The sequence below is a fragment of the Pristis pectinata genome, chromosome 15 (genome assembly GCF_009764475.1).
Source record: "Pristis pectinata isolate sPriPec2 chromosome 15, sPriPec2.1.pri, whole genome shotgun sequence".
NCBI lineage: Eukaryota > Metazoa > Chordata > Chondrichthyes > Rhinopristiformes > Pristidae > Pristis > Pristis pectinata.
Window position 1 is genome coordinate 7,875,438 of NC_067419.1, and position 26,450 is coordinate 7,901,887.

General features: G+C 47.1%; 1 protein-coding gene across 1 annotated transcript in view; it reads right to left on the reverse strand.

The window, feature by feature from the left end:
* The window catches only part of LOC127578169 (A disintegrin and metalloproteinase with thrombospondin motifs 20-like), a 487,994-nt gene that overhangs the window by 12,568 nt on the left and 448,976 nt on the right, over positions 1–26,450 (reverse strand). Inside the window, exons 37-42 of the mRNA XM_052029795.1 lie at positions 24,428–24,628; positions 21,877–22,006; positions 17,682–17,776; positions 16,483–16,577; positions 14,183–14,316; positions 1,162–1,253 (exon numbers count right to left, since the gene is read on the reverse strand). Of these exons, the coding sequence (XP_051885755.1) occupies positions 1,162–1,253; positions 14,183–14,316; positions 16,483–16,577; positions 17,682–17,776; positions 21,877–22,006; positions 24,428–24,628 (747 nt within the window). The remainder of the gene's footprint in view (positions 1–1,161; positions 1,254–14,182; positions 14,317–16,482; positions 16,578–17,681; positions 17,777–21,876; positions 22,007–24,427; positions 24,629–26,450) is intronic.

Here is a 26,450-nt window from a genome sequence, read left to right on the forward strand (position 1 = left end):
CTGGTACTATCTACATGTCCCAAGGAAAGAGGGAGGGATAGAACAAATAAACATCTGAAAACTTATACTCCTCATTTCTCTTTAACTAGTACTATCACAATAAGGGCGCTCGCACAGCCTTGCTGTTGTATTGTTTCTGGAAGCTGTATTTAATTGATGGGGATGAGAGTTCGCTGCAGGGGGGTTTCAGCTGCTGACCTGACATTAAAGTAATGTCAGGTCATTACTTTAAAACCTTCTGTAGGTCATCCCCTGCAGGGAGTAAACTGGTCACCTCTAAAAGCCTTCCATTCATTAGAGGCCTCAGCGGGTGTCTCTCCTCACAAAGATAAAGACCAATTCCATTCTTTTGTTATCTGTTTCATCAAATAAACAGCATTGTGGTTTGCGCTCCCTGCGGACTGTAGCCTCAGTGCCCTATGACATCTGGATTCCAGCATGCTGGGAACCAGCCTGGGTAAACTTTAAAACCTGACAGCGGATTCTTGTTTCCGCGCACAAGACCTGGGCAATCCACTACCCAGGCGGCATGGGCTCGTTGGGCCGGAAGGACCTGTTACCGTGCTGCAAATGAAGTTTTAATGTTTTTCAAAAAAAGTTTTAAAAGTTTTTTTTAAAATTCTGTTCTCTCACTTTAAAAAAAAGTTTTAAAGTTTTTTTAAGTTCTGTTCTCTCACTGAATGACCACCAAAGTGCCACCGTGCTATATGGGACCCATGCTCACTTCTAACACCTTGAATAGGATGATCTCATAATCTATTCCTGTATGAAATACTCCCAATATAAACTGCAGAAGTACAATGAATTAAAATGCATGGGGATTCCAGTCAACCCCGACTTGTACCTCATCTGATACTGGCAACAACCATTCAATACACCTTGCAGCTTGGTGTGGGCTGATCAGTTGGAAAGAAGTCTGTTTACCGAGGGTGGGACCAGTCTGGTTGTTGGTTACCTGGTTACCAGCCCCCCTCCCTCCCCCTGGAGAGGGACTGGTCATGGAGTTTGTGAGGGAATAATAATAACCAGACGTGACTCTGTGCGAGATGGTGACCGCACTTTCTCCCTAGGTTTAAGTTTGTACTTGAACCTACAACCAAGCACTTTTACATCGGAAAATCGATGTTCAGTAAATCCCTGCTCCAGCTGCTGAGGGCTGACCTGAGGACACTTGGCCGCGCTGTAGCAGTCTCCCGCCGTTGCAAAGGGCACTGCTCTGCCATGCACCGTCCGTGCAAAATGCAGGTCTGTAACTGGAGAAACAAACAAGTCAGAAGTACATTCCACAGTGCGGGAACTAAAACAGAAAACGCTGCAAAGAACTCAGCCGGTCAGGCAGTGTCTATCTCCTCCCACAGATGCTGACTGATCTGGTTTCCAGCATGTTTAGATTTTACTTCAAATTTACAGCATCTGCAGGTTTTGTTTTGATTTCCGCAATACAGGCATCATTATCCGTCCCTTCACTGTGATCCTTGCAAGCTGTATCAGTACCTTTGCTAAGAGAATGTACTTGGAGCACCGATTACTGAGGAGTGAGCGCCAGCAAGGGTTACCTCCTGTTGTGGTGAGACTTATCTCTAGCCTCTAAACTTCTAAATGTCTAAAGATGATGACAGCAGAAGGCCATTCGTCCCTTCGGACCTGCTCCACCAATACATCTACCTCCTTCGTGGACATATTTAATGACGCAGCCTCCACTGCTGAGAACTCCGCAGACTCACCACCTGACGGGTGGAAGAAATTCTCCCAATCTTGGTTCTAAATGGTGTACCCCGGATCCTGATACATCAGTCCTCAGCCTCCTCCGCTGCCAGGAGAATTCCAGGCGCAAACTGGAGGAACAGCACCTCATTTTCTGTCTTGGAATCTTGCAGCCTAATGGCACGAACATTGAATTCTCCCACTTTAGGTAATCCCCACCCCCCTTCACCACAACCCCCCACCCCCCCCCACCCCCCCCCCCACCATGCTTCTTCTCTTCTTCCCTTTCCTTGCCCTTTTTTTTCCTCTTTCTCCTTACCTTTGACCCATCTCTTGGTGGATCTGCTCTCCCCTCCCCCACACCTGCCCATCACTATCTCTTACCTGCATCTACCTATCACCACCCTGTGCCCACCCCGCCTCCCCTCTTTTGTCCACCTAACACTGTTCTGCTTCTCCCTCCTATATATTGGGCTTCCCCTCTTCCTACCTCCAGTCCTGACCCAAAACATTGACTGCCTGGCCTGCTGAGGTCCTCCAGCGCCATCGTGTTTTTCATCTCGATTCCAGCATCCTTTGTTTCCCTCCTACTCCCCTCTGCTTTCCTTGATCTCTCTGTTTTCCCCCTTTTCGAAACTTATCCTTTTCCCATTCTTGTGACATTGTAATTCTGCTTTGGCCTTGGCATCTGCTGAGGTATTCCACATACCAACAGCTCTTAGTATTAAAAAAAAGTCCCCACATCTCACACGACCTCATTGATAAGGAATTGCAAAGGAGTAACCCAGTGAGCCAGATAACTGGATGGAAAAGCTTCAATATGTGAAAAAGATTAGCTGCGGCTAATGTGAGTTCCTTACAGCCTCAAGACAGGGGAAATTATATTGGGGAAAAAGAAAATATAGGAAATATCTTGTGTTACACAGAAACCTCTCAGATATAGGTCTATCATGTTTGAGGATCTGAGAGAGAGAGAGAATAGCATTAGTTAAAAAAAGAGCAAAGGAGAAAGGGAGAAGATGGGGATAATTGCTGAGACAACATGGGTTAGTCCAGGATTTGTGTAGGTTGGTGCCTGGTCCTTGGCACAGAGTCAGTGGGCTGAAAGGCCTCTTTCTGTGTTGTCTGACTCCTTGACAAAATTAATGGGACTACAATGTAATAACTGCCCGACCTGATGACCTGCCTCCTAGGGGTTTGCAGGAGGTGGGAATGGAGATGATGGTTCCTCTGGGTTTGGTTCCTCTAGTTCTTCCAGCCGCTGTCTGTAAGGAGTTTCTATGTTCTCCCCATGTACCTGTGTGGGTTTCCTCCAGGTTCTCCGGTTTCCACCCACGTTCAAAAGATGTACGGGTTAGGAAGCTGTGAGCATGCTATGTTGGCACCGGAGGCATGGTGACACTTGCGGGCTGCCCCCCCAGAACCCTCTACGCAAAAGATGTATTTCACTGTGTGTTTCAATGTACATGTGACCAACAAAGATATCGTCTTATCTTAGAAGGGGCAGAATGACCTACTCCTGCCTCTATTTTTCATGTTCTGCCTTTGTTCCTTTGTTGAAGTTAAATTTTTGATGCAAAATGGCCAGATTAAAAATTCGGGATAGGTACATTATCATTCAGATTAGAAAAATAAATTAACTTTTTATCTGGTTGATATCTGGAATGGACTGCCAGAGGAGGTAGTGGAATCGGATACAATCACTATGTTTAGGAGACATTTAGACAGGCATTTAAGTAGGCAAGGCATAGGAAGATGAGGTCCTAATGTAGGCAAATGGGATCAGTGTAGATGGGCAAAAGGGTTGGCATGGACATGGTGGGCCGAAGGGCCCGCTTCTGTACTGTACCACTCCCTGACTCTATACGGCTTCTCTGTCTTTTTGAAGGAAATCTTTGGTTTTGTAAATTTCTTTTGGTCACGTGGATTCTTCCTAATTAACAGAAAAGGCTGCTTGGCTGGAAAATTACAGCACAGTGCATTTCTGAGCATCTGCGTAATCCCCGGACCATCTTGAAGCCATTAATGCCGCTTGCAGAAAGAGTGTAACAAATGAGCAGCATATTTTTGCCAGGCTCCTCGACAGCCAGTGCTGGCAGACAAACAATGCACTCGGACAGGAATGTCTGAGCAGGGGCTGGTGTGAGTTGGTGCAAGGTCAGCTCAGCTAGTTACCGAGTTGGGCTGACTTGAGGGAAATTCGAATCCTGCAGCTCCAGTAAAACAGAACTGACAAGCCCAGCCGGGAGAAATTACACAGGTTCTGAGCACTGCTGTGAATTCAGGTTTAACGCAGCTAAAATCTATACTTGTGAAAGCAAAGTTATCCCCACCGATCTATGAACTTTGGTTGCACTCCCTCTGTGGCAAGCACATCATTTCATGATATTGGGCTGAGTCTTACTGACCCATCACTGGGAACCTTGGCTAACACTCTCTCCCACCATAGAGCTCACAAGTGGAAGACCAACTTCACTGGCCCAGGGCATCCTGGCCTCTAGCCACGAGGGCCGGGCAGGAGCAGGACCTCCAGGCCACATAGAGGGGCCCCCACCTCCCAAACCCACGGCTGCCTGTTGAGAGGGTGAAGCTCCCACCACCACCTTTGCTGCCTGTAAAAGCCAAGAGGGTCACTGTTGGCAATTGGAGATGTGAGAGACTGCAGATGCACGAACCTGGAGCAAAACACAAACTGCTGGAGGAACTCAGCGGGTCAGGCAGTATCTGTGGCGGCAGAGGGATGGTTGACGTTTTAGTTCAAGACCCTGCATCGGGGTTAATGTCTGACATTTGCAGACGATTCAAATTATTTGCTTCCTTTTTGAATTGTTTTAAATGTCAAGTCATTAAAACTTAAAGAAGCAAAGGCATAAATATAATATAAAATTAAATCAAAATAGTTCTAAGAAAGGAACTTGCCCACCTGGTATTGGTATTGGTTTATTATTGTCACTTGTACCGAGGTACAGTGAAAAACTTGTCTTGCATACCGATCGTACAGGTCAATTCATTAAACAGTGCAGTTACATTGAGCTAGTACAGAGACCATTGAGGTAGTACAGGTAAAAACACTAACAGTACAGAGTAAAGTATCACAGCTAAAGAGGAAGTGCATTTTACAGATGCACCATAGAAAGCATCCTATCTGGATGCATCACGGCTTGGTACGGCAACTGCTCTGCCAGGACCGCAAGAAACTGCAGAGAGCTGTGGACACAGCCCAGCGCATTACGGACACCAGCCTCCCCTCCTTGGACTCTGTCTTTACCTCTCGCTGTCTTGGTGAAGCAGCCAGCACAATCAAAGACCCCACCCACCCGGGACATTCTCTATTCTCTCATCTTCCATCGCGTAGAAGATACAGGAGACTGAGGGCATGTACCACCAGACTTAAGGACAGCTTCTACCCCACTGTGATAAGACTATTGAATGGTTCCCTTATACGATAAGATGGACATGTACATTGAAACACACAGTGAAATGCATCTTTTGCGTAGAGTGTGCTGGGGGCAGCCCACAAGTGTCGCCACGCTTCCGACGCCAAAATAGCACGCCCACAGCTTCCTAACCTGTACATCTTTGGAATGTGGGAAGAAACCAGAGCCTCCGGAGGAAACCCACACAGACACACTGGGAGAAGATACAAGCTCCTTACGGACAGCGGTGAGAATTGAACCCTGGTCGCTGGCGCTGTAATAGCATTACGCTAATCGTGTATTCAATGTGGAGATGGACAGACATTTGAACTACAAGGGAGTTGAGGGTTTGAAGACAGAGCAGGAAGGAGGTGCTGAGGCCAAGACTGGATCACCCAAGGTCCTTTGAATGGTGGAGCAGTCTCGAATGGCCTCCTCCTGCTCCAGTTTTTAATCTTCTAATGTGTGCCGTAAAGTCCCTGATCTGAATGAAGAGAACTTTGCAGGGGACAACCGGGCAGGGTATTCCTCAACCAGAACTGGACATCTTGCTGGATACCAGGCGTTGGTTGAGGCACAACCGTTAAACGTCACAACTTCACTGTCAACAGTCCTGTTCATCAAAGGCTCTGTAACGCTCCCTCAGCTTCACATAGGTTATGTGTTCAGGTCTCCAGAAAGTGCAATTTGAAAGCAGAGCCAGACTAAGAGACAATTGGTATCACCACACACTGTTCAGCAACCAATGGTGGTGAGGTTAAGAAAATTAATATAAAAATCCCAACACCATCTCCATGCCCAAGCCATATTCCATGATTGCTAACAGAACCTTCAGCTTCCAAATCCCAGCAATCCTGGGATCTTCTGGCATTTTCCCTCCCCCCAGCATCACCTCCCCAAGCTTCACATGCCCCATGAAGCGCCATCTTTCATCACGTCCTCTACCTTACACAGCACCATTCATTCTGACCGTCTGTGTCACATCTGTTCACCCCCTTCAGTTGAATTCTTTCTGAATGGACCTCACAGGTCTTGGGGTAACTTCAAGTAGCCATTGGAATATTAACCCAGGTGTTGCTGGTTTAGACAGTGGGGTGGGGTTGTGGGTTGGGGGGGGGGGGGAAGAGAGAGTGCAAGAGCAGAAGGGGAAAGAGTGGGTAAGGAGGGGAGAAAGAGAGAGGGGAACGACAAATTAGAGGGGAGAGAGGAAGCGAGGGAGACAGAGGAGATGGCTAGAGAAAAAAGGGGGAAAGAGGGAGAGATTTCCGACATTCCTTGGGGCCGGGACTAACATACCCCCCTCGCCCCCCACCCCCCCAATGCCAACCTCTCCCTGAGTGCTCATCTGACAGCTGCCCTGTGGGCCTGGAGATCACCAGTAGGAGAAGGGAAGTGCTGTTGGCAGTAACCATGATGAACTTTCCATTTGGAACGTAGTTCTCCTGTTAATGCATTAATTTGGACTCGTGTTAATGGGGAATTATTGACACCCCAAATTTAAATGGAAGCAATCCAATAGTAATCCAATATTAAATAAGTCCAACATTGTCAGCTGTGGAAATCCCAAATGTGCCCAACTGGGAATCGGGAACCACACTGTAGTTGGAGCCCAGCAGCAGAACTGGATCTTGTTGAGGATCCATACTGAGGATGCACCTCTGGGGTCCTGTCCCAGGGGATACTAGAAGCCACCCATTTCACTGTGGATTGGAAGGCTGCAGACACGAAGCAAAGAGGTGCTTCAAGTTCTTGGGAGTGAACATCACCAATAGCCCGTCCTGGTCCAACCACGTAGATGCCACGGCCAAGAAAGCTCACCAGCGCCTCTACTTCCTCAGGAGGCTAAAGAAATTTGGCATGTTCCCTTTGACACTCACCAACTTTTGTTGATGTACCATAGAAAGCATCCTATCTGGATGCATCATGGCTTGGTATGGCAACTGCTCTGCCTGGGACTGCAAGAAACTGCAGAGAGTTGTGGACACAGCCCAGAACATCAAAGAAACCAGCCTCCCCTCCATGGACTCTGTCTATACCTCTCGCTGACTTGGTGAAGCAGCCAGCATAATTAAAGACCCCACCCACCCGAGTCATTCTCTCTTATCTTATCCTCTGTGCTTCAGAGACGTGGACCACCTACAGAAGACCTCACCAAACACTGGAGTGATACCACCAACAATGTCTCTGAAAATGCTCCAGCTTCACTGGTTAATCACACTCAGTCAGTTCCAACAGGTGGGTCACAGTGTCTCCATATCAATCCCAGATTCCTGAAATAGACCCTCTGCTCCGAGCTCCTTCACGCCAGAAGATGACAAGACAGACAGAAGATACGATCCAAAGGGGTTCTCAAGCCTTCTTGCAAACCATCCTGACCGTCCGCTGGGAATGCATGGCCCATGACCAGTGAATGTGGGGCAGGAGCCCTGGGGAAGGGAAGCCTGGTGTGACTGAGAGCACCAGCTCCACAGCTCTTTGGGATATACGATTCTAAAGATTCACCACCCTCAGAGAAGAAATTCCTCCTCATCTCTATTTGACATGGGTGACCCCTTATACCAGGTCTCCTAGTTCTAGTTACCCCATTAAGGAAAAAACATCCTTTCACCTCTCATTCTCTTCTAAACTCCAGTGAGAGTGGACATAACCTGCTCCACCTCTCTTCACACGTCAACCCCTTCAACCCAGTGACCTTTCCCCGCGCTGCCTCCACTGCAAGCTCATCCTTCCTTAAATACAGAGACCAAAACTGTACCCAGTTCTCCATGTGCATTCCTGCATGTGCCCCGTAAAGTTGCAACAAAACTTGCCCTCTTTTGCACTCCATACTGTTTGCAACAGTTCGATGTTCCATTACTCTTCCCAGAGACTGTGTGCTAACCCTTTGTGTTTCATGCACTGGAATCCCCAGATCACTTTGTACCGCAAAATTTTGGTATTGGTATTGTTTTATTACTGTCACTTGTACCGAGGTAGGTCTTGCATGCCGATCGTACAGATTAATTCATTACACAGTGCATTGAGGTAGTCCAGGGTAAAAACAATAACAGAATACAGAGTAAAGTGTCACAGCTACAGGGAAGTGCATTGCAGGTAGACAATAAGGTGCAAGGCATTAATGAGGTAGATTGAGAGGTCAAGAATCCATCTCATCGTTCAATAGTTTCACTCCATTTAAATTCCAAATTGGATTATCTCACAATCTGTCCACTTCTTGCCCATCCACTCGACCTGTCTATATCCTGTTGCAGGCTCTTTGCATCCTCCTCTCAATTCTCCAACTCTTTGTATCATTATCCAACCTGGCTACAAAACTGGGAAAGTTGGACAACACACAGAACCAAACCTTTCAGGCAACATCTCATCACCGTTCTCAGCTCGCTTGGTCTCATTTTCAGGACAGGTCAGTCACAAGAGGCAGCACAGTACAAGACAGATGGAAGAAAATGTCTGTCTGTATCCACAACATTTACTCTGAACCCTACTGACACAGGTCATATTTGATGAAACCCTAATGGCTCCTTTTTAAGCTTCTCACTGCTGCTCCACCTTCTGGCTCTCAGACCCTTGAAATGAGTGCACAGGTCATATTTGGACATCTTGACCAGCAATGGTCAGTGGAAGTGTGGCTCCGCAACATTTCTACTGACCATGCTGGCCAAGTCCAAAAGGATAACCTCCAGACTAGACTTACTGGTGGTCAGAAAAGAAATACAAAGGTAAACCCAATGATACCATAGTTGCTACTTGAATATTAGCGACATATTCACAAATGTCAGTTTAGATTCCAGCAGGACCCCTCAGCTCTTGTTCCCACTGGTCCAAACACAGACCAAAGAGCTGAATTTCACAGAGAAGTTTGGGGTGACCACGTCTGACATCAGTCATTGGCTGAGGACAGCTTTCCCGGTTTTGTAGCAAAATAAATTAGAGGAGCCGGTTTCCCAGGGCAAAACTGGCTGGCACGAGGGGACATATTTTAAGGTGATTGGAGGAAGGTATAAGGGGGATGTCAGGGGTAAGTTTTTTACACAGAGAGTGGTGGGTGTGTGGAACGCACTGCCTGCAGAGGTGGTGGGGGCAGATACATTATGGACATTTAAGAGACTTTCAGATAGACACATGAATGATAGAGAAATGGAGGGCTATGTGGGAGGGAAGGGTTAGATAGATCTCAGAGCAGGATAAAATGTCAGCACAATGTCGTGGGCCGAAGGGCCTGCACTGTGCTGTAATGTTCTATGTTCTATGGACTCAGTGGGTCAAGCAGCACCTGTGGAGGGCAGAGAGGGATGGCCGATGTTCTGCCTCGAGGCCCTGTGTCTCCGTTTCCCGGGGCTGCTGACGACGAAGGACAGGTGGTTCAGCAAGTAGTGAGGAGGACACAAAGACCCTGCAGAGGGTGAGTGAATGGGCAAGGAGTATTCCTGAAGAACTAATCAATGGGAATTCAGAGAAAAAAAAAGTTATCCATTGGCTGGAGACAGAGTTAGAATAAATTCCAACCTGCAGTTTCTGGTCGCCAATCCTCTCGGCCACAGTACCCTGCCACAGGTTCCGCATCAGCAGCTTCCTTCCATCATAAGCCAAGTTTGCTCATAATTTCACAGGGTTCGGTTCCGTTCTCAGGCCTCAGAGAATGAAGCAGTTCCTATCTGCACATTGCGATAGTGAGGAACATGTGGCCACGCAGGTGCCAGGCAATGGTCATCTCCAACAATAGAGAGTCACCGAGTCTAACCACCTCTCTTGGCCAACAGCAGATAACGTCAACCACAAGATACATTGCAAGAGAGTGCGTGTGCAGAGCAAGTCAAATGCTGGGTATCCCTCTCCTCCTGACTCCCCAGGACCTTCCACCATCTACAAGGAACAAATCAGGAGTAAGATTGATTACTGTCCACTTGCTTGGACAGTTCTGGTCGCGTCACTATAGGAAGGATGTGGAAGCTTTGAAGAGTGTGCACAGGAAATTTACCAGGATGCTGCCTGGATGGGAGAGCATGTCTTATGAATGAGTTAGTTGGGGCTTTACACGTTGGAGAGAAGGAGGATGAGAGGTGACTTGATAGAGGTGTACAAGATGATAAGAGGCATAGATCGAGTGGACATTCAGAGACGTTTTGCTAACACGAAGGGGCATAATTTTAAGATGATTGGAGGAAGGTATAAGGGGGATGCCAGGGGTAAGTTTTTTACAAAGAGAGTGGTGGGTGGGTGGAATGCACTGCCGGCAGAGGTTGTGGGGGCAGATACATTAGAGACATTTAAGAGAATCTTAGATAGGCACATGAATGATAGAGAAATGGAGGGCTATGTGGGAGGGAAGGGTTTGACAGATCTTAGAGCAGGATAAAATGTCGGCACAACATTGTGGGCTGAAGGGCCTGTACTGTGCTGTAATGTTCTATGTTCTATATTCTATGTAAATGTAGCTCCAAAAACACTTTAGCTGTATGACATTCAGACCAAAGCAATCCCATTCTCCACCCGAATGATGCACCTTAACAGCTCTGAGGTAAGGTCTTTAAAACGAAACGTTAGCTCCCTTTCCCTGCTGAGTATTTCCAGCGTTTTCTGCTTTTATTTCAGATTTCCAGTCTTTTTTTGATTCTCGCCCTATCAGGCCACCAAAGACGACTCCGACAGCACCCTCTGACACTCAGCCTGCAGCACCCAGAGGAGGAGGACATGAGGGTGACACTGCAGTACTGGCTTGGAATGACTTCACCATCCCTTCATCATCTTTTGGTTTAACAATACTCCAGAAGACCTCCACCATGGAGACTGGGAGGGGCAGTCAGAAAGGCCAGTGCTGGCCCCTCCAAATAACAGCCACAGGCAGTAGAACTAATTCCTTAATCACTAAAACATGTTCTTGTCATGTTGTGGTCTCTGGGACACAACCCAAATTGACAACATTTCATTATGTTAGAACAGTAACTATATTTTATAACTTCTTTATTGGCTGTAAAACATTTTGGGTGTCACAAGGTCGTGTAAGGCACTTCCTATTTTCATTTTCAAAGTAGCTGTAATCCTAACATCACACACCACCTTTCTTGGTACTAACAACCTCTTTGCCTCTCATTAATTCAGCAAAAGACAGCAGCAGAGGTAACGTTTGTTATTAAATGGATCTAAACTGGAAAAGTGATATCATCAAAATTCACGGCAAATTTCACGGCAATTCGGCCCATCATGTTAACAGCAGCAGGATGGAGCAATTCAGACTAATCCTAGTCCCCAGCTCTCCATCTTTCCTCCCACTGCCTCCGGTCAAATCTTCATCCAAGTGCTTTCAAAAGAAACAATGACCTCTCCCACTGTTCAGCTACTGAGCTACAAGGGGTGACAAATATTTCCTGAACCATTACACTCCACCAATTATAGAACTTCTACTTCCTCAGGAAGCTAAAGAAATTCGGCATGTCCCCTTTGACCCTCGCCAACTTTTATCGATACACCATAGAAGGCATCCTATCTGGATGCATCACGGCTTGGTATGGCAACTGCTCTGCGCAAGACTGCAAGAAACTGCAGAGAGTTGTGGACACAGCCCAGCGTGTCATGGAAACCAGCCTCCCCTCCCTGGACTCTATTCTTCTCACTGCCCCAATAAAGCAGCCAGCATAATCAAAGACCCCTCCCACCCAGGACATTCTCTTTTCTCCCCCCTCCCATGGGGCAGAAGATACAAAAGCCTGAAAGCACCAGGCTCAAGGACAGCTTCTATCCCGCTGTTATAAGACTATGGAACAGTCCCCTAGTACAATAAGATGGACTCTTTCTGCATAGTAGGGGAATTAAGGGTTATGGGGAAAAGACAAGTAGGTGGATCTGAGTCCATGATCAGATCAGCCATGATCTTATTGAATGGCGGAGCAGGCTCGACGGGCCAGATGGCCTCCTCCTGCTCCTATGTTCTCTTGATCTCACAATCTACCTCATTAAGGCCTTCCACCTTATTGTCTGCTTGCACTCTACTTTCCCTGTAACTGTAACACCGTATTCTGCATTCTGTTATTGTTTTCCCTTGCACTGACGTGATGAGAAGATCTGCAAAGAAGAACAAAGTTTTTCACTGTGCCTCGATACATGTGGCAATAATAAACCAATTTACCAATCTACATAGAACATAGAACAGTACAGCACAGGAACAGGCCCTTCGGCCCAGTGTTGTGCCAAAATAATTAAACCAGTAATTAAATGCCTAACTAAACTAATTCCTTCCGCCTACATGAGGTTCATATCCCTCTATTCTCTGCATATTCATGTCCCTATCTAAGAACCTCTTAAACGCCTCTATTGTATCTGCCTCCACCACCACCCCGGCAGCATATTTCAGGCACCCACCACTCTCTGTGTGAATAAGCTTGCCCTGCACATCTCCTTTTAACACCTCTCACCATAAATGCATGTCTTCTAGCGTTAGACATTTCGATCCTGGGAAAAAGATGCTGGCTGTCTATACCTCTATCTGTACCTATCATAATCTTATAAACTTCTATCAGGTCTCCCCTCAGCCTCTGCTGCTCCAGAGAAAACAACCCAAGCCTGTCCAACCTCTCCCCATAGCACATGTCCTCTAATCTAGGCAGCGTCCTGGTAAACCTCTTCTGCACCCTCTCTAAAGCCTCCACATCCTTCCTATAATGGGGTGACCAGAAATAAATGCGATACTCCAGATGTGGCCTAACCAGAGTCTTACAAAGCTGCAACATAGCTTCCTGATTCTTGAACTCAGTGCTTCGACAAGTAAAGGCAAGCAAGTGTTACGGACTAGGTTACTACTGGTGAATGTCCCTTTAAGATAGAGCATAGTGGTGTGTGTGTGTGTGTGTGTGTGTGTGTGTGTGTGTGGCGTGATGACAACAGCAGATGACGTAATGACGTTTTTGGAGCAGTCAGTCGGGGTCAGTCAGAAGAGAGAGAGAGAGAGAGAGAGAGAGAGAGAGAGAGCAGCCTGCTGGTCTCTATCGATGGATGGAAAACAATAACTGTGTCTGTCACTACAATCCACGTATGGATTTTTGGAATAATCCAGTGGAGTCCACTTTGTTGTTAACCTGTAGTGGGAAACAGGTATTTGTGTGGACGGCCATGATTCGAGTGCCTTACAGGGTGGCAGATGCTTTGGAACAAAGCAGTGGAGTAGTCACTGCTGAGTAGACACTGAGGTGTCGTGTGGGTTCCATCGTGGAACATTTGGATTTCATAATATCTCTATTTTTTCTCTACGTTTTGTCTTCAGTCAATGGTGGCTTTTGAAGAAGCCTTTGCTCATGTTTCACCTTATGGCTTGCTGAACTGAACTTTGAGAACTATTCCTGGACTTGGAGTTTGGGAATTTGCCTCACACACACTTCAAGTTTAGTTTTTGGGGTTAATGTTTAAGATCTAACATTTTTACTTCTAACATTCTAACATTTTTACTTTTATTTTTCTTATTATCATAAGTAGTTATTAATAAAATAGTTTTTAACACTTATACATGACTCAGTGTGTTTTTTTTGTTGCTGGTACGTGACACATGGCATATGCTTTCTTTACCACCCTATTGACTTGCAGGGCTACTTTCATGGACTACGAACTGGGACCCCAAGATCCATGAAACATGAAACATCGAACATAGAACAGTACAGCACAGGAACAGGCTCTTTGGCCCACGATATTGTGCCGAACAAATTAAACTAGTAATTAAATGCCTAACTAAACTAATCCCTTCTGCCTACATGTGGTTCGTATCCCTCCATTCTCTGCACATTCATGTACCTATCTAAGACCCTCTTAAAAGCCTCTATCGTATCTGCCTCCACCACCTCCCCTGGGACCCACCACTCTCCCTGCAAAAAACTTGCCCCGCACATCCCCTTTGAACTTATCCCCTCTCACCTGGTTACATTTTATGTTGTTTAATCAGAACTCCCTTCAGAGAAAACATCTGCCTGCCATTTCGAGAAGGGCAACTTGGGATATTCCTGATCAGCTGCTTTCTGCTTTCCCCATCATGTAATACAATAGGTTTTTTCAGCAACAAATTTGGTGAGCAAAGTACTTACTTATGATTTGCATTGAGCTGACATCAACCCGTATTCTGTGAAACACTGTGTACCCAGCAGCCAAGTAATCATTTTTGCAGGAACAGTCCTTCCTTCTGTTTCCATTATAAGGACATTCGTAAGGATTTCGCAACCTAAACAGAAACAACTGTCAACGATTGTTCTCTTGTCCCACTGATGGTCTGACCATTACTGACCATTGCATTACTCAGGGCCACATGAGGCAGCATTCCTGGAGAGGAACTGCAAGCCATCACTTCTAGCTCAGAGCTTGCACACACACAGCTTTGTGCTCTGGGTTAACAACCGGGGATGATGATCTTCCTCCTGTTGATGTGACAGTGGCTCGGGCTGAACTAATGAGAAAACAATTATATAGCCAATGGAATTATCGTAGGGCTATCAACATCAAATGGAACCTCGACGAAAGAACAATATCTGCATTTACACAGCGGTTTGTCAACAGTGGAATTCTTTTTGAAGCGTGATTCTCAAGCCACCAATTTCCACACAGTAAAACATCACAAACAGCAAATGTCTGACTGACCGGATACTAAACCCCCAAATGCTGATTTACAAATTTCTACAGATGTACAGTGGAGAGCATTCTGGTTGGTTGCATCACCACCTGGTATGGAGGCTCCAGTGCGCAGGATCGCAAGTGGCTGCAGAGGGTTGTAGACTCAGCCAGCTCCATCACAGGCACAACCCTCCCCACCATTGAGGACCTCTTCAAGAGGCGGTGCCTCAATATGGTGGCATCCATTGCTAAGGACCCTCACACTACCTACTACTCACTACTACTATTATTCACAAACACTACCTTGTCATTGATTCCTTTTTGCACTATTGACTTTTTTTTGTAATTTATAATAATTTTATGTCTTTGCAGTGTACTGCTACTGCAAAACAACACATTTCACGTCATATAAGATAGTGATAATACATCTGATTCTGATTCTGAAGAATGACAGAAGACTGAATCATACTGAACGACAGAAGACCCTGCTCTTCTCCCACTGGCTCCCCAAGAGCTGATGCACCATAACGACATACAGCGAGACAAACATCAAGTGCTGCTAGAAGATCAGTGGGTGACACACTCTGGTCTGCCCCGAAACCTGTTGGTCTTCCGGTGTAAGGAGATGTCCGCGAGTGATCGCTGCTGTCTGGCATTCCAGGAGCGTGTGCTGAGGGACACACTGAAGCTCGGTGTGTCAGCCACTGCAAAGGCTCTGCGGGTCGGGACGCGGTCTAGGATCCTGCTGCCACGGAACACGGGGAGGGGCCGGCCCCTGTGTAACAGCCTTTCAAACACATCTTGGGTGTATGGTTCAGGGAGCAAACATAAGTGATTGTATTGGATTGATGTACAATGAACGCAGAGAAAAATTTTACCAATTATATTTTGTGTATATGTTTGAAATTAAAAAACATTCAAGATTAACACTCCCCCATAAGATAGCCTACGTATCACCCAGGTTACGTGTTCCAGCCGGCAGCTGGAATTCAGTGTGTTTGTCAACAAAAACCACCAAGTGCCATTCAGACCAAGTCGTCCATGCTGCCTGGTGGGCACCATCCGTGTTAATCCCATTGCTTTGGGTTAGGACATGGGGGCAGCAGTTCAGGATGATCTGTGCTCCCATGTGTTGTAGAGTCAGGGAGGCTGTACAAGAACTGGAGCAAGCAGGATGACAGACAAGGAGACGCTGTGCTGTGGTGAGGCTGACTTTCAGCTGACAGGTTGAAGGAAGACCTGTACTGCCTGGCAGATGGTGTTCAAAATCAAATCCTGCAGCACAATAAAAAAAAAACACCCGGTGGACTGCCCAACATATATTACTCGACAACACCATTTAATTGAATCTGGCGTTTGTTGATCTTGCTGTGGACAGATCATCACATTTGTCTGTGATGTACGAAGGTACATTTTAAAGTTAATTGATTATAAAGCACTTGCAGCATCCTGAACAATCCACAAAAGGTGCTGGAGGAACTCAGCAGGTCAGGCAGCATCCAAGGAGGGAAATAAGCAGTCAACGTATTTCCCTCCGTGGATGCTGCCTGACCTGCTGAGTTCCTCCAGCACCTTTTGTGGATTGCTCTGGATTCCAGCATATGCACAGTTTCTTGTGTCTCTGTTCTGCAGCACCCTGGATGAGTGAAAGGGCATATTTCTAATGACTGTTCTTCCTTCGACCCAAGTGGGAAAAATGTCCAAGGCACTCAGACTGCGTGAACAGGCCTTCCCAGGGAGTGAGGTAACATTTTGCCAGTAAAATAAAAAAAATACTGACCTGTAGCCATAGACTTCAGAATAGTTGTCTGCCTCTCCACTGGATAAGGTTACATATTCCCGAGGATAATCAGAATGCATTCCTGCACAGTATATCTGCAAGCCAAAGCATTAATATAATGATGTAACATTCCTGGCTCTGAGTGAATAGTGATCAGTTTGCAGAGACTCACAGATATAGATATTTATTTACTAGTCACGTGTACATCGAAATACACAGTGAAATGCGTCTTTTTGCGTTACTGAGAATGTGCTGGGGGCAGCCCACAAGTGTCGCCACTCTTCCGGTGCCAACACAGCATTCCCACAGCTCCTAACCCGTACGTCTTTTTGGAATGTGGGAGGAAACCAGAGCACCCAGAGGAAACCCATGCAGACACACGGGGAGAATGTACAAACTCCTTACAGACAATGGCCGGAATTGAACCCGGGTCGCCGGCGCTGTAATAGTGTTACGCTAATCGCTACACTACCATGCTGCCCCTGGGTAAACAGCATGGAAACAGGCCCTTTGGCCCAACATATCCATGCCAACCAAGATGCCCATTGAAGCTAGCCCCATTTGCCAGCGTTTGGCTCATAACTTTCAAAACATGGACCTGTCCAACTGTCTTTTAAATATTGTTATTGTACCTGCCTCAACCACTTCCTCTGGCAGTTCGTTCCATATACGCACCACACTCTGTGTGAAAAAGTTGCCCCTTGGGTCCCTTTTAAATCTTTCCCCTCTCACCTTAAGCCTATGCCCTCAAGTTTTTGATTCCCTTTCCCTGGAAAAAGTTCTTGTGCATTCACCCCATTCTTTACCCCTCATGATTTTGTACACCTTTATTAGGTCACCCCAGTCTCCTCTGCTCCAATAAATAAAGTCCAAGCCTGCCCAACCTCTCCCTATAACCCGGTCCCTTGAGCACCCTCATAAATCTTCCCTGAACTCTTTCCAGCTTAATAACGTCTTTCCTATAACCAGACGACCAAAACTGTGCACAATACTCCAGGTGCAGCCTCACCAACATCTCGTACAACTGCAACAAAACGTCCCAACTCCTGACTGATGAAGGCCAGCATACCAAATGCCTTCTTCACCACCCTGTCTACTGTGACCCCACTTTTAGGGAACCATGTACTTGTACCCCCAGGTCCTGCTCTTCCTCAACACTCCCCAGGGCCCTAACATGAAAGTCCCATAAGACACATTACCTTTATTATTTTGCCTTCAATTTTTAGCAGGTACTCTCCATCCTCTTGCACTTCTTTCATCTTCTGAATTTCACTGCAACTTGCTGAAGCATCACCTTTAAAACATTGAAGGTTATACATCCACAGAGACACTAGATAGCAGCTTAGCTGAACATTGGGCTTGGCAAAGGCAGTAGCACCCTGATTCTTCACTTACAAGCATGGCAAGGTTCAGGAACATTGGATGATACGAGATGTTGCAAATTCAGTCAAAAAGAAAAAGAAAACGTATGTAAGTTTTAGGAAGCTGAAATCAGACAGGGTCCCTCAGGAACATAAAGGAAGCAGGAGAGAACTTAAACAAGTGAATCAGGGCTGCTAAAGGGGACCATGAGATGGTCTTGGTAAGTAGGATTAAAGAGAATCCCAAGGCATTTTATACATACATTAAAATCAAGAGGGTAAATAGGGAGAAGGTAAGATCACTCAATGGCAAAGGAAGGAATTTATACCTGGAGTCAGAGGAAGTGGGAGAGGTACTAAATGAGTACTTCACATCGGTATTCACCAAGGAGAAGGACATGGAGGACAGCGAGATCAGGGAGGGGTACGGTGAAGTTCCAGGGCAAGTTGATATCAAGACGTAAGATGTGTTGGGTCTCTTGAAGAACGTTAAGGTGGATAGGTCCCCAGGGCCTGATGGGATCTATCCCAGGTTATGGAGAGGGGAGATCACTGGGGCCTCGACAGAGATCTTTGTGTCCTCTTTAACCACAGGACAGGAGAATAACTAGTGTTGTTCCTCTCTTTAACAAGGGCAACAGGGACAAACCAGGAAATTATAAGTCAGTGAGCCTTACATCAGTGGTAGGGAAATTGTTGGAGAAGATTCTTAGGGATAGGATCTAATTGCATTTGGAAAAGCATGGACCTATTAGGGATAGCCAATATGGCTTTGTGCAGAGGAGGTCACGTATTACAAATTTGATTGAGTTTTTTGAGGAGGTGACGAAGGTGATTGATGAGGGTAGGGGAGTGGATGTTGCCTACATGGACTTTAGTAAAATATTCGACAAGGTCCTTCATGGTAGGCTGATCCAGAAGCTTAAGGCTCAAGGGAGACTTGGTAGATTGGAATCAAAATTGGTTTGGCAGTGGTGGAAGGGTGTTATTCTGACTGGAGGTCTGTAACCAGTGGTGTTCTGCAGGGATTAGTGCTGGGGCCTCTGTAGTTTGTGATACATATAAATGATATGGACAAAAATGTCAGTGGCAAATTTACTAATTTGAAGACAATACAAAAACTGGCAGAGTTGTGGATGGCAAGGAGGATATAGACCAGTTAGAGATGTGGGCAGAAAAATGATGCTGCATTTTGGGAAGTCAGGTGTAAGGGGAAGGTATCCAGTAACTGGTAGGATCCTGAGGAGCATTGATGTACAGAGCAGTCTTGGGGTGTAAGTCCAAAGCTCCTTGAAAGTGGCAACTCAAGTAGACAGGGTGGTAAAGAAGGTGTACGGCACACTTGCCTTCATCAAACGGGGTGTTGAGTGTAAAAGTTAAGAAGTCATGTTGCAGCTGTATAAAGCTTTGGTTAGGCCACATTTGGGGAACTGTGTGCAGTTCCAGTCGCCTCATTACAGGAAGGACATGGAAGCTTCGGAGAGGGTGCAGAAGAGGTTCACCAGGATGTTGCCTGGATTGGAGAGTATTAGCTATAAGGAGAGGTTGGACAAACTTAGATTAGAGCATCGAAGGCTGATAGGAGGATATAAAATAATGAGAGGCATAGATAGATAGAGTCTTTTCCTCAGGGTGGAAATGTCATATACCAGAGGGCCTAGCTTTAAGGTGACAGGGGTAAGTTTAAGGGAAGTTTACAGGGCAAGTTTTTTTTACACAGAGTGTGGCAGGTGCCTGGCAAGGACTGCCAGGAGAAGTGGTGGAGGCAGATACAATACCAACATTTAAGAGGCACTTCGACAGACACATGAACAGGCAGGGAGTGGAGGGATCTTGACCACGTGCAGGCAGCTGGGATTAGTTTGGATTGGCATCATGGTTGGCACGGACACGGTGGGCTGAAGGGCCTGTTCCTGTGCTTCCTGGTCAATGTCCTATGCTGAGGCTCTGTTGGAGCAGCAGTTTACAGATCAGGCCAACACGGCCCAATCAGCTTGGAGGGCAATGGAGAAAGAGTGAGGCTGGAAGAAGAGCTATTGGGTCTTCTTCCGTGTGTGGGAGACGCCAACAGAAATGTTCTCATTGTCAAGTGAGGGGTGGTGGGAGCTGCAACGAGCTGTCATGTGACCTTACTTCAACACGATCCACTTGGATGTTCACTGTATTGGGATGTGCTGAACAGCAGAATGGGAAACAGATGCATTGGCTGCCCTCATTCCATGGACTGGTGCTCTCAGGAGGTGGTTTCCCTCCTGTTGTTTTACTCAGATAGATCAGTGTGCAGACCCACCATGCTGAAGGGGGTGGGTGAGATGCCCAGAATTTCAGCCTACGTGGTGCTAGTCTGCACATTCCCTCCAGCACTGCTCTCACTGTGACTGGAGTGTCTTCTAATTGGCCTTAGATGTGCAGGATTGGGCACATCCTGCGCGGCAGTGTGTAACCACCCAGATAAGGGGGAAGGGGGGAGCTGACAGCCATGTCGTGTGTGTGCCAGCCTGGGGGGTGGGGAGGAGGGGTGGGAGGAAGGTCGAGAGGCCCAGTTACAGCATGCAACGGATCTACCTGTCCCACACTGAGGACGCTGGGATGGGCCAACGTGGTCGGGCAACTGCCAAATGCTCTGATCAGCTGGGCCACAACTGCACCTGGCCCAGAGTGCAGAGGAACAGGTCTGTACATAAAGCTGGTGGTCAATGTTCGGACTGAAACTCTGAACACCCAAGAAAAGAGGAGACCGAACCTGAACGCTTTCTGCACAATGGGACCGTTGAGGCCATCTGGCTGCTAGTTTCAAGAGGGAACAGGATGTGAGTCAGCGGGAGGTCTCCAGGGACCAGGGTGTGTGCTGTAGGACAGACCAACAAGCACCCTCAGGGACCAGGGTGTAGGCTGTAAGATACACTGACCAGCACATCCCGGGGACTGGGGGGTGTGCTGTAGGACACACTGACCATCACCCTCAGGGACCAGGGTGTGTGCTGTAGGACACACTGACCGTCACCCTCAGGGACCAGGGAGTGGGCTGTAGGACACACTGACCGTCACCCTCAGGGACCAGGGAGTGGGCTGTAGGACACACTGACCATCACCCTCAGGGACCAGGGGGTGGGCTGTATGACACACTGACTGTCACCCTCAGGGACCAGGGAGTGGGCTGTAGGACACACTGACCATCACCCTCAGGGACGAGGGGGTGTGCTGTAGGACACTGCTAAGAATGGCAAAGCTTGGCCAACAATTTCCAGAGAAAGGCAGGCAGGTGAAGACTTCTCTCACAATCTTTGTGATATACAGGAACCTCTGGTCTTTGATTTTATGGTATTTAAGGAGGGTTCAAACCTCACATCCTGGGACCTGTTCATCGTGATTTCTGTCCTGGCATGATTTTTGCAAAATATTCAATTTAATTTTGTTAACTAAAGGTTTGTCGGTTTACACCTCCTTGTGACTGGGATGCTCCCTCTGACTGCCCGCTGTGGGAATCAATAAGCAGTTCGAAGAAGTCCATAGTTTATAGAACAATGAACTTGGTTTGAGCAGCAATGCCGTCATCATGTTGAGGGATCGCTTCAGCTTCACAGCCTGTGAACCAAGACCACCAGTACCACTCTCTTGTGGCATTGGCTGCGAAGCGCTGACAGGCTGTGCTTGGCGATGCCCTGATTGGATTTTCATTACCTTATCTTTCTGCCTGGCCCTTCAGTCCGCTGCCTGCACATTGATGAATTGAGTCAGTTCTTCTGGCCCAGTATTTGCTTGACAGGGAATGCTGGCGTTGTGTTCAGACACTGGAGCAGGGAAGGGTGGCCCTCAGCTGGGTTTGGTGAATCAGATTCTTGTTCACTCCCTGGCAGAGCCTTGTGCACATGATGTGTGATTCAGTGACACAAAAACCTGCAGTTTAGGCAGCTCCGCCACAATTTAAAGAACGGAATATGAACGTTTCTGATTTGGAAGTGTTAGGGCGACGTGGGTTATTGCGGACATGTACGACCACTCAGCAGCCGGATTTGGAGACCTAGCTACTTACAAACGTCATTGAAGCAAGGAGCACGAAGCCGCGGCTTTTGGCTGAGTTGGCACAGTCCACTGGGCAGACTCTCGTCGGTCAGGCATTGCACTTCCCTCTCCATTGTACCAAAGCCACACGTCACTGAGCACTGAAAGCATTTCAGAACAATCTTAGTGTGTGATACAAACATGGTTAAGTATGACACAAAAAGGTGTTTTCATTTTCATGCAGTTCACAATCAACTGATAATTCAACCTGTTCACTGTTCAGTAGCTATCTAGCAACCTTACAGTTCTTTGTGGTTAGTTTTATCTGCTGTTAACTTTAAATATTTCTGGCCTTTATTATAATAAACCAGGTCAGTATTAACACAAACGAAAGAAGACAGTATCTCCCTACTGATAAGAAAAATAGAGGGTGCTATTAAATACAGGCAGTCCCCTAGAATATAGAACACAGAACATTACAGCACAGTGCAGGCCCTTCGACCCACAATGTTGTGCCGATATTTTGTCCTGTTCTAAGAACTATCTAACCCTTCCCTCCCACATAGCCCTCCATTTCTCTATCATTCATGTGGCTATCTAAGAGTCTCTTAAATGTCCCTAATGTGTCTGCCCCCACCACCTCTGCAGGCAGTGTGTTCCACACACCCACCACTCTCTGTGTAAAAAAACTTACCCCTGACATCCCCCTTATATCTTCCTCCAATCACCTTAAAATTATGTCCCCTCATGTCAGCCATTGTTGCCCTGGGAAAAAGTCTCTGACTGTCCACTCGATCTATGCCTCTTATCATCTTGTACACCTCTATCAAGTCACCTCTCATCCTCCTTCTCTCCAAAGAGAAAAGCCCCAGCTCACTCAGCCTATCCTTGTAAGACACTCAACCTATCCTCATAAGACACAAGTTCTTAGGGAACTGTTCACGTTGGAAATGAACAGAAACAGTGTGTGGGAGAGGGTCACAGAAACAGCGGGGACAGGAGAGTGAGCAGGCGTGGGAAGAGTGGCCGCCATCCCGCCTCACTGACTCGGTGAGCGAGCGAGCGAGTCTGCTTGCCGCTCCTGGCTCTGCTTGACCCAGGCCCCCGATTGTTGGGGCTCAGTGGGGGGCAGCGGGGGGGAAGGGGGGGCCAAGAGAAGGCACGCAGAAATGCCCCATTCCAACCTGGCAGAAGATGCCCACAGCCCCAAAGTAGCCGAGAAATCCATCCCCATCCATCCCGCTAATCTCCCAAACACTTGTTTGTATGTATGGGCTGTCCGTGAGTCAGAATCAGGTTTATTATCACTGATGTATGTTGGGAAATGTGCTGTTTTGTGGCAGCAGTACAGTGGTAAGACATAAAAATTACTGTAAGTTACAATAATAAATAAATAGTGCAAAAGAGGTAGTGTTCGTGGGTTCATGGACCGTTCAGAAATCTGATGGCAGAGGGCAAGAAGCTGTTCCTGAAACATTGAGTGTGGGTCTTCAGGTTCCTCAGGCTCTGACCCAGGGAGGACCTGGAGTTGAAACCTGGAAAATCTGGCAGGTAAACGAGTTAGCTTCAGGACCACTTTACGTTCCCAACGGCCCTTACAACGTCTTTCGGACATGGGACACCACCAAATAGAGCAGTGCTGACTGCATGATGGAAGACAGTTTTTAATCATGACAAACAACTGGCGGCGCAGTGGCACAGCTGGCAGAGCCGCTGCCTCACGGCTCCAACCAGCCGGGGTTCAATACCGACCTCTGGTGCTGTCTGTGCGGAGCTTGCGCATTCTCCCCGTTACCGTGCGGAATTCCCCAACCACCCCACCCCCCCCCGCCCCGGGCGATCCGGCTTCCTCTTGCAGCCCAAGGATGTACTGGTGGTGGGCTGCAAGTGACCACTAGCCTAGGTGCCCCACAGCTTCAACTGTGATGGGTGGTGGGAGAAACCAGGTGGGGGGGGGCGTTGATAGGCACCTGTGGGGAGAATAGGTGAATGTGATTGCTCCGAGAGCTGGCATGGACTCAATGGGCTGAACAGCCTCCTTCTGTGTCATTGTGTTCTTGTGTCTACTTCTAAAACATTTGACTTGGCCTCTGGCCAGTTTCTGTCTTTTCCCTTCTCCTGAACATAGCGAGTCCTTCTCAGATCCAGCTCCAACCCAGGTCACCAGGACCTCACTGGGTGGCCATACTTGCCTAACGAGCGGAGTTGAAAGCCGATTTGACCAATAGGGGCCTGACTCTGATCCTTTCCTTGACCAGGAATCAGACATATGCCCTTTCAACCAGGACTTGGATCTTAGCTGAGTGAATTACAGCACCAACCTCCCCGCCCTGCCTAAGTTCAATAAACACAGCGCAGGCTGGGAGGCTGGGGAGTGAGCTCCTGGAATCTTTCCAGTCTGGACCACTGTCCCACTCCGAGATCAACAGTCTCTGGAGGCAAAGACCCTAACGCTGAAATTAGATTGCTGAAACCTTTCATAAAAACCCTGCCGTAATATTTACATGACTGAACCCTGTCAGTTTCCCCGTTTTACTGTATCAGAGGAACGAACATCAAGTGAACGGGGAATCCAGACGTACCTTGCTCCAGGCTCCCACTCTCCAGCTCGCTGAGGCAGGACACTGCTGGATGGTGCACTCATGAACACTGGGAGGTGGTGGCTTTGGACAGCGGCTCTCTGAGGTTGTTGGCAGATCATATGAATAAGGGTCTTGTCCAGAGTGGACCTCACTGCAGTAAACTATCCGTCGTTGATATCCTGGGCCACAACTTGCCGAACACTGTGTAGTTAAAGTGAACACACTGTAATGGGCACTGCTAATCAGTATCGTGCACCTCTTTAATTATAATGCTTGCTCGTGACATGCAAAGTACCTTTTCATCTTTACAGAATTTATTTTGAAGCTTGATGTTGTTAGCAGGCTAAAATGAACTGAATAAAAACCAAAAGGCAAAATTCCACAGATGCTGGAAATTCGAAATAAAAGTGGGGAATAAAAGAAAAACTCAGCAGATCAGGCAGCATCCACGACAAGGGAGAAGAATAGTACCCTGCCTTACAGTGCTCATCAATTAAAGGACCAATGGAGATCAGAATGAATGGCTACAGACCCCAGTCAACTATACTCACTCCTCATCGTCAACTGGTCAACAGTTATCTTTTGCCACAACTGTGTAAAATTTTGCAATGCACTTTCCAAGCCAAGACATGTAACGGGTGTGTGCCACAAAACTGTGGCATGAAAGGTGTCATTAATACAGAGCTCATTATCAAACCAGCATTGCGTGTGTGTGTGTGTGTGTTGCTCCAGATTCCAGCATCTGCAGGATCTTTTGCTGTATACGTTGTTTCTTTAATCTTCATCCATCCACTCTACCTTGGTAGCATAATGGTTAGCGTGACACCATTACAGCACCAGCAACCCGGGTTCAATTCCCGCCACTGTCTGTAAGGAGTTTGTACGTTCTCCCTGTGTGTCTGCGTGGGTTTCCTCCGGGTGGTCTGGTTTCCTCCCACATTCCAAAAGACGTACGGGTTAGGAGGTTGTGGGCATGATATGTTGGCGCCAGAAGAGTGGCGACACTTGCGGGCTGCCCCCCAGCACATTCACAGTAACGCAAGAAGATGTATTTCACTGTGTGTTTCGATGTACTTGTAACTAATAAAGAAATCTTAATCTTAAAAAAATTCGGTAATATTATTCATTACAAACATCTGTATCTACTTTGCAGCTACAAAGTAATGGACAGGAGCTCCCGGTGTGCATGTAATAGGGCAGTGAGAATGTTTATCAACTCAAAACGCTAATGAAGTGATGATGATACAGTTCCACCGAGCATGGCACATACAATGGTACCGTCACATATTGCTGATAAAAGTATATGACAGATGGTACAACTCAAACACAGTTATTAAATATTTTTGATCCACTGGTAGGACTTCTGTTTTGGTGTGGGGTAAAAGTATTAACAGTGTGCACAGAATGGTAAGAATTTGATTTAATTTAGTTTAAGTGCTCTTGTTTTCAAGTTGTATGCATATGCGTGTGTGAAAGCGTGTGTGTACATCCAATGAAGTTAGTTTTGGTAGGTGGTAGTGTGAAGTGGAGCCTCTCCAGCTGTCCAGGCTAGTCCTGTAGCTCAGCTCAGAGAGGATTGGTACCCCGCCGTGTGTTGCTGGCTCAGCGGGTCCACCAGAAGGGGAAGATCGCACTGGTAGAAATAGTGTGACCCAAGGACAAGTGACCAGCGAGTTCAGGCAGTTTCCTGCTCAGAGTGTGTGTGGGAGCTGCCACTCTGAGAGGCGCTGCTGAGATTGCCAGGGATGGGAGGTGGAAATCCCTTGGGAAGCCACTTTTTAATAAACGGCAGGGAAAAGCCCCTCATTGCTGAATCTGGTGAGTGGACAGAACAGAGGAAAAATGCTAGTCTCGAACCCAAGCCAATGTCTACCACCTGTTGTTGGTCCTGTACAAACTCTCAGCTCACTGAAAGAGTTAGCTTAATAAAGTGTAAGGAAATTGTTTTTGGATCCCCTCCCAATCACCTGCTGAATTGACTTCAGCAACACACCAAAAGCTGGAGGAACTCAGCGGGTCGGGC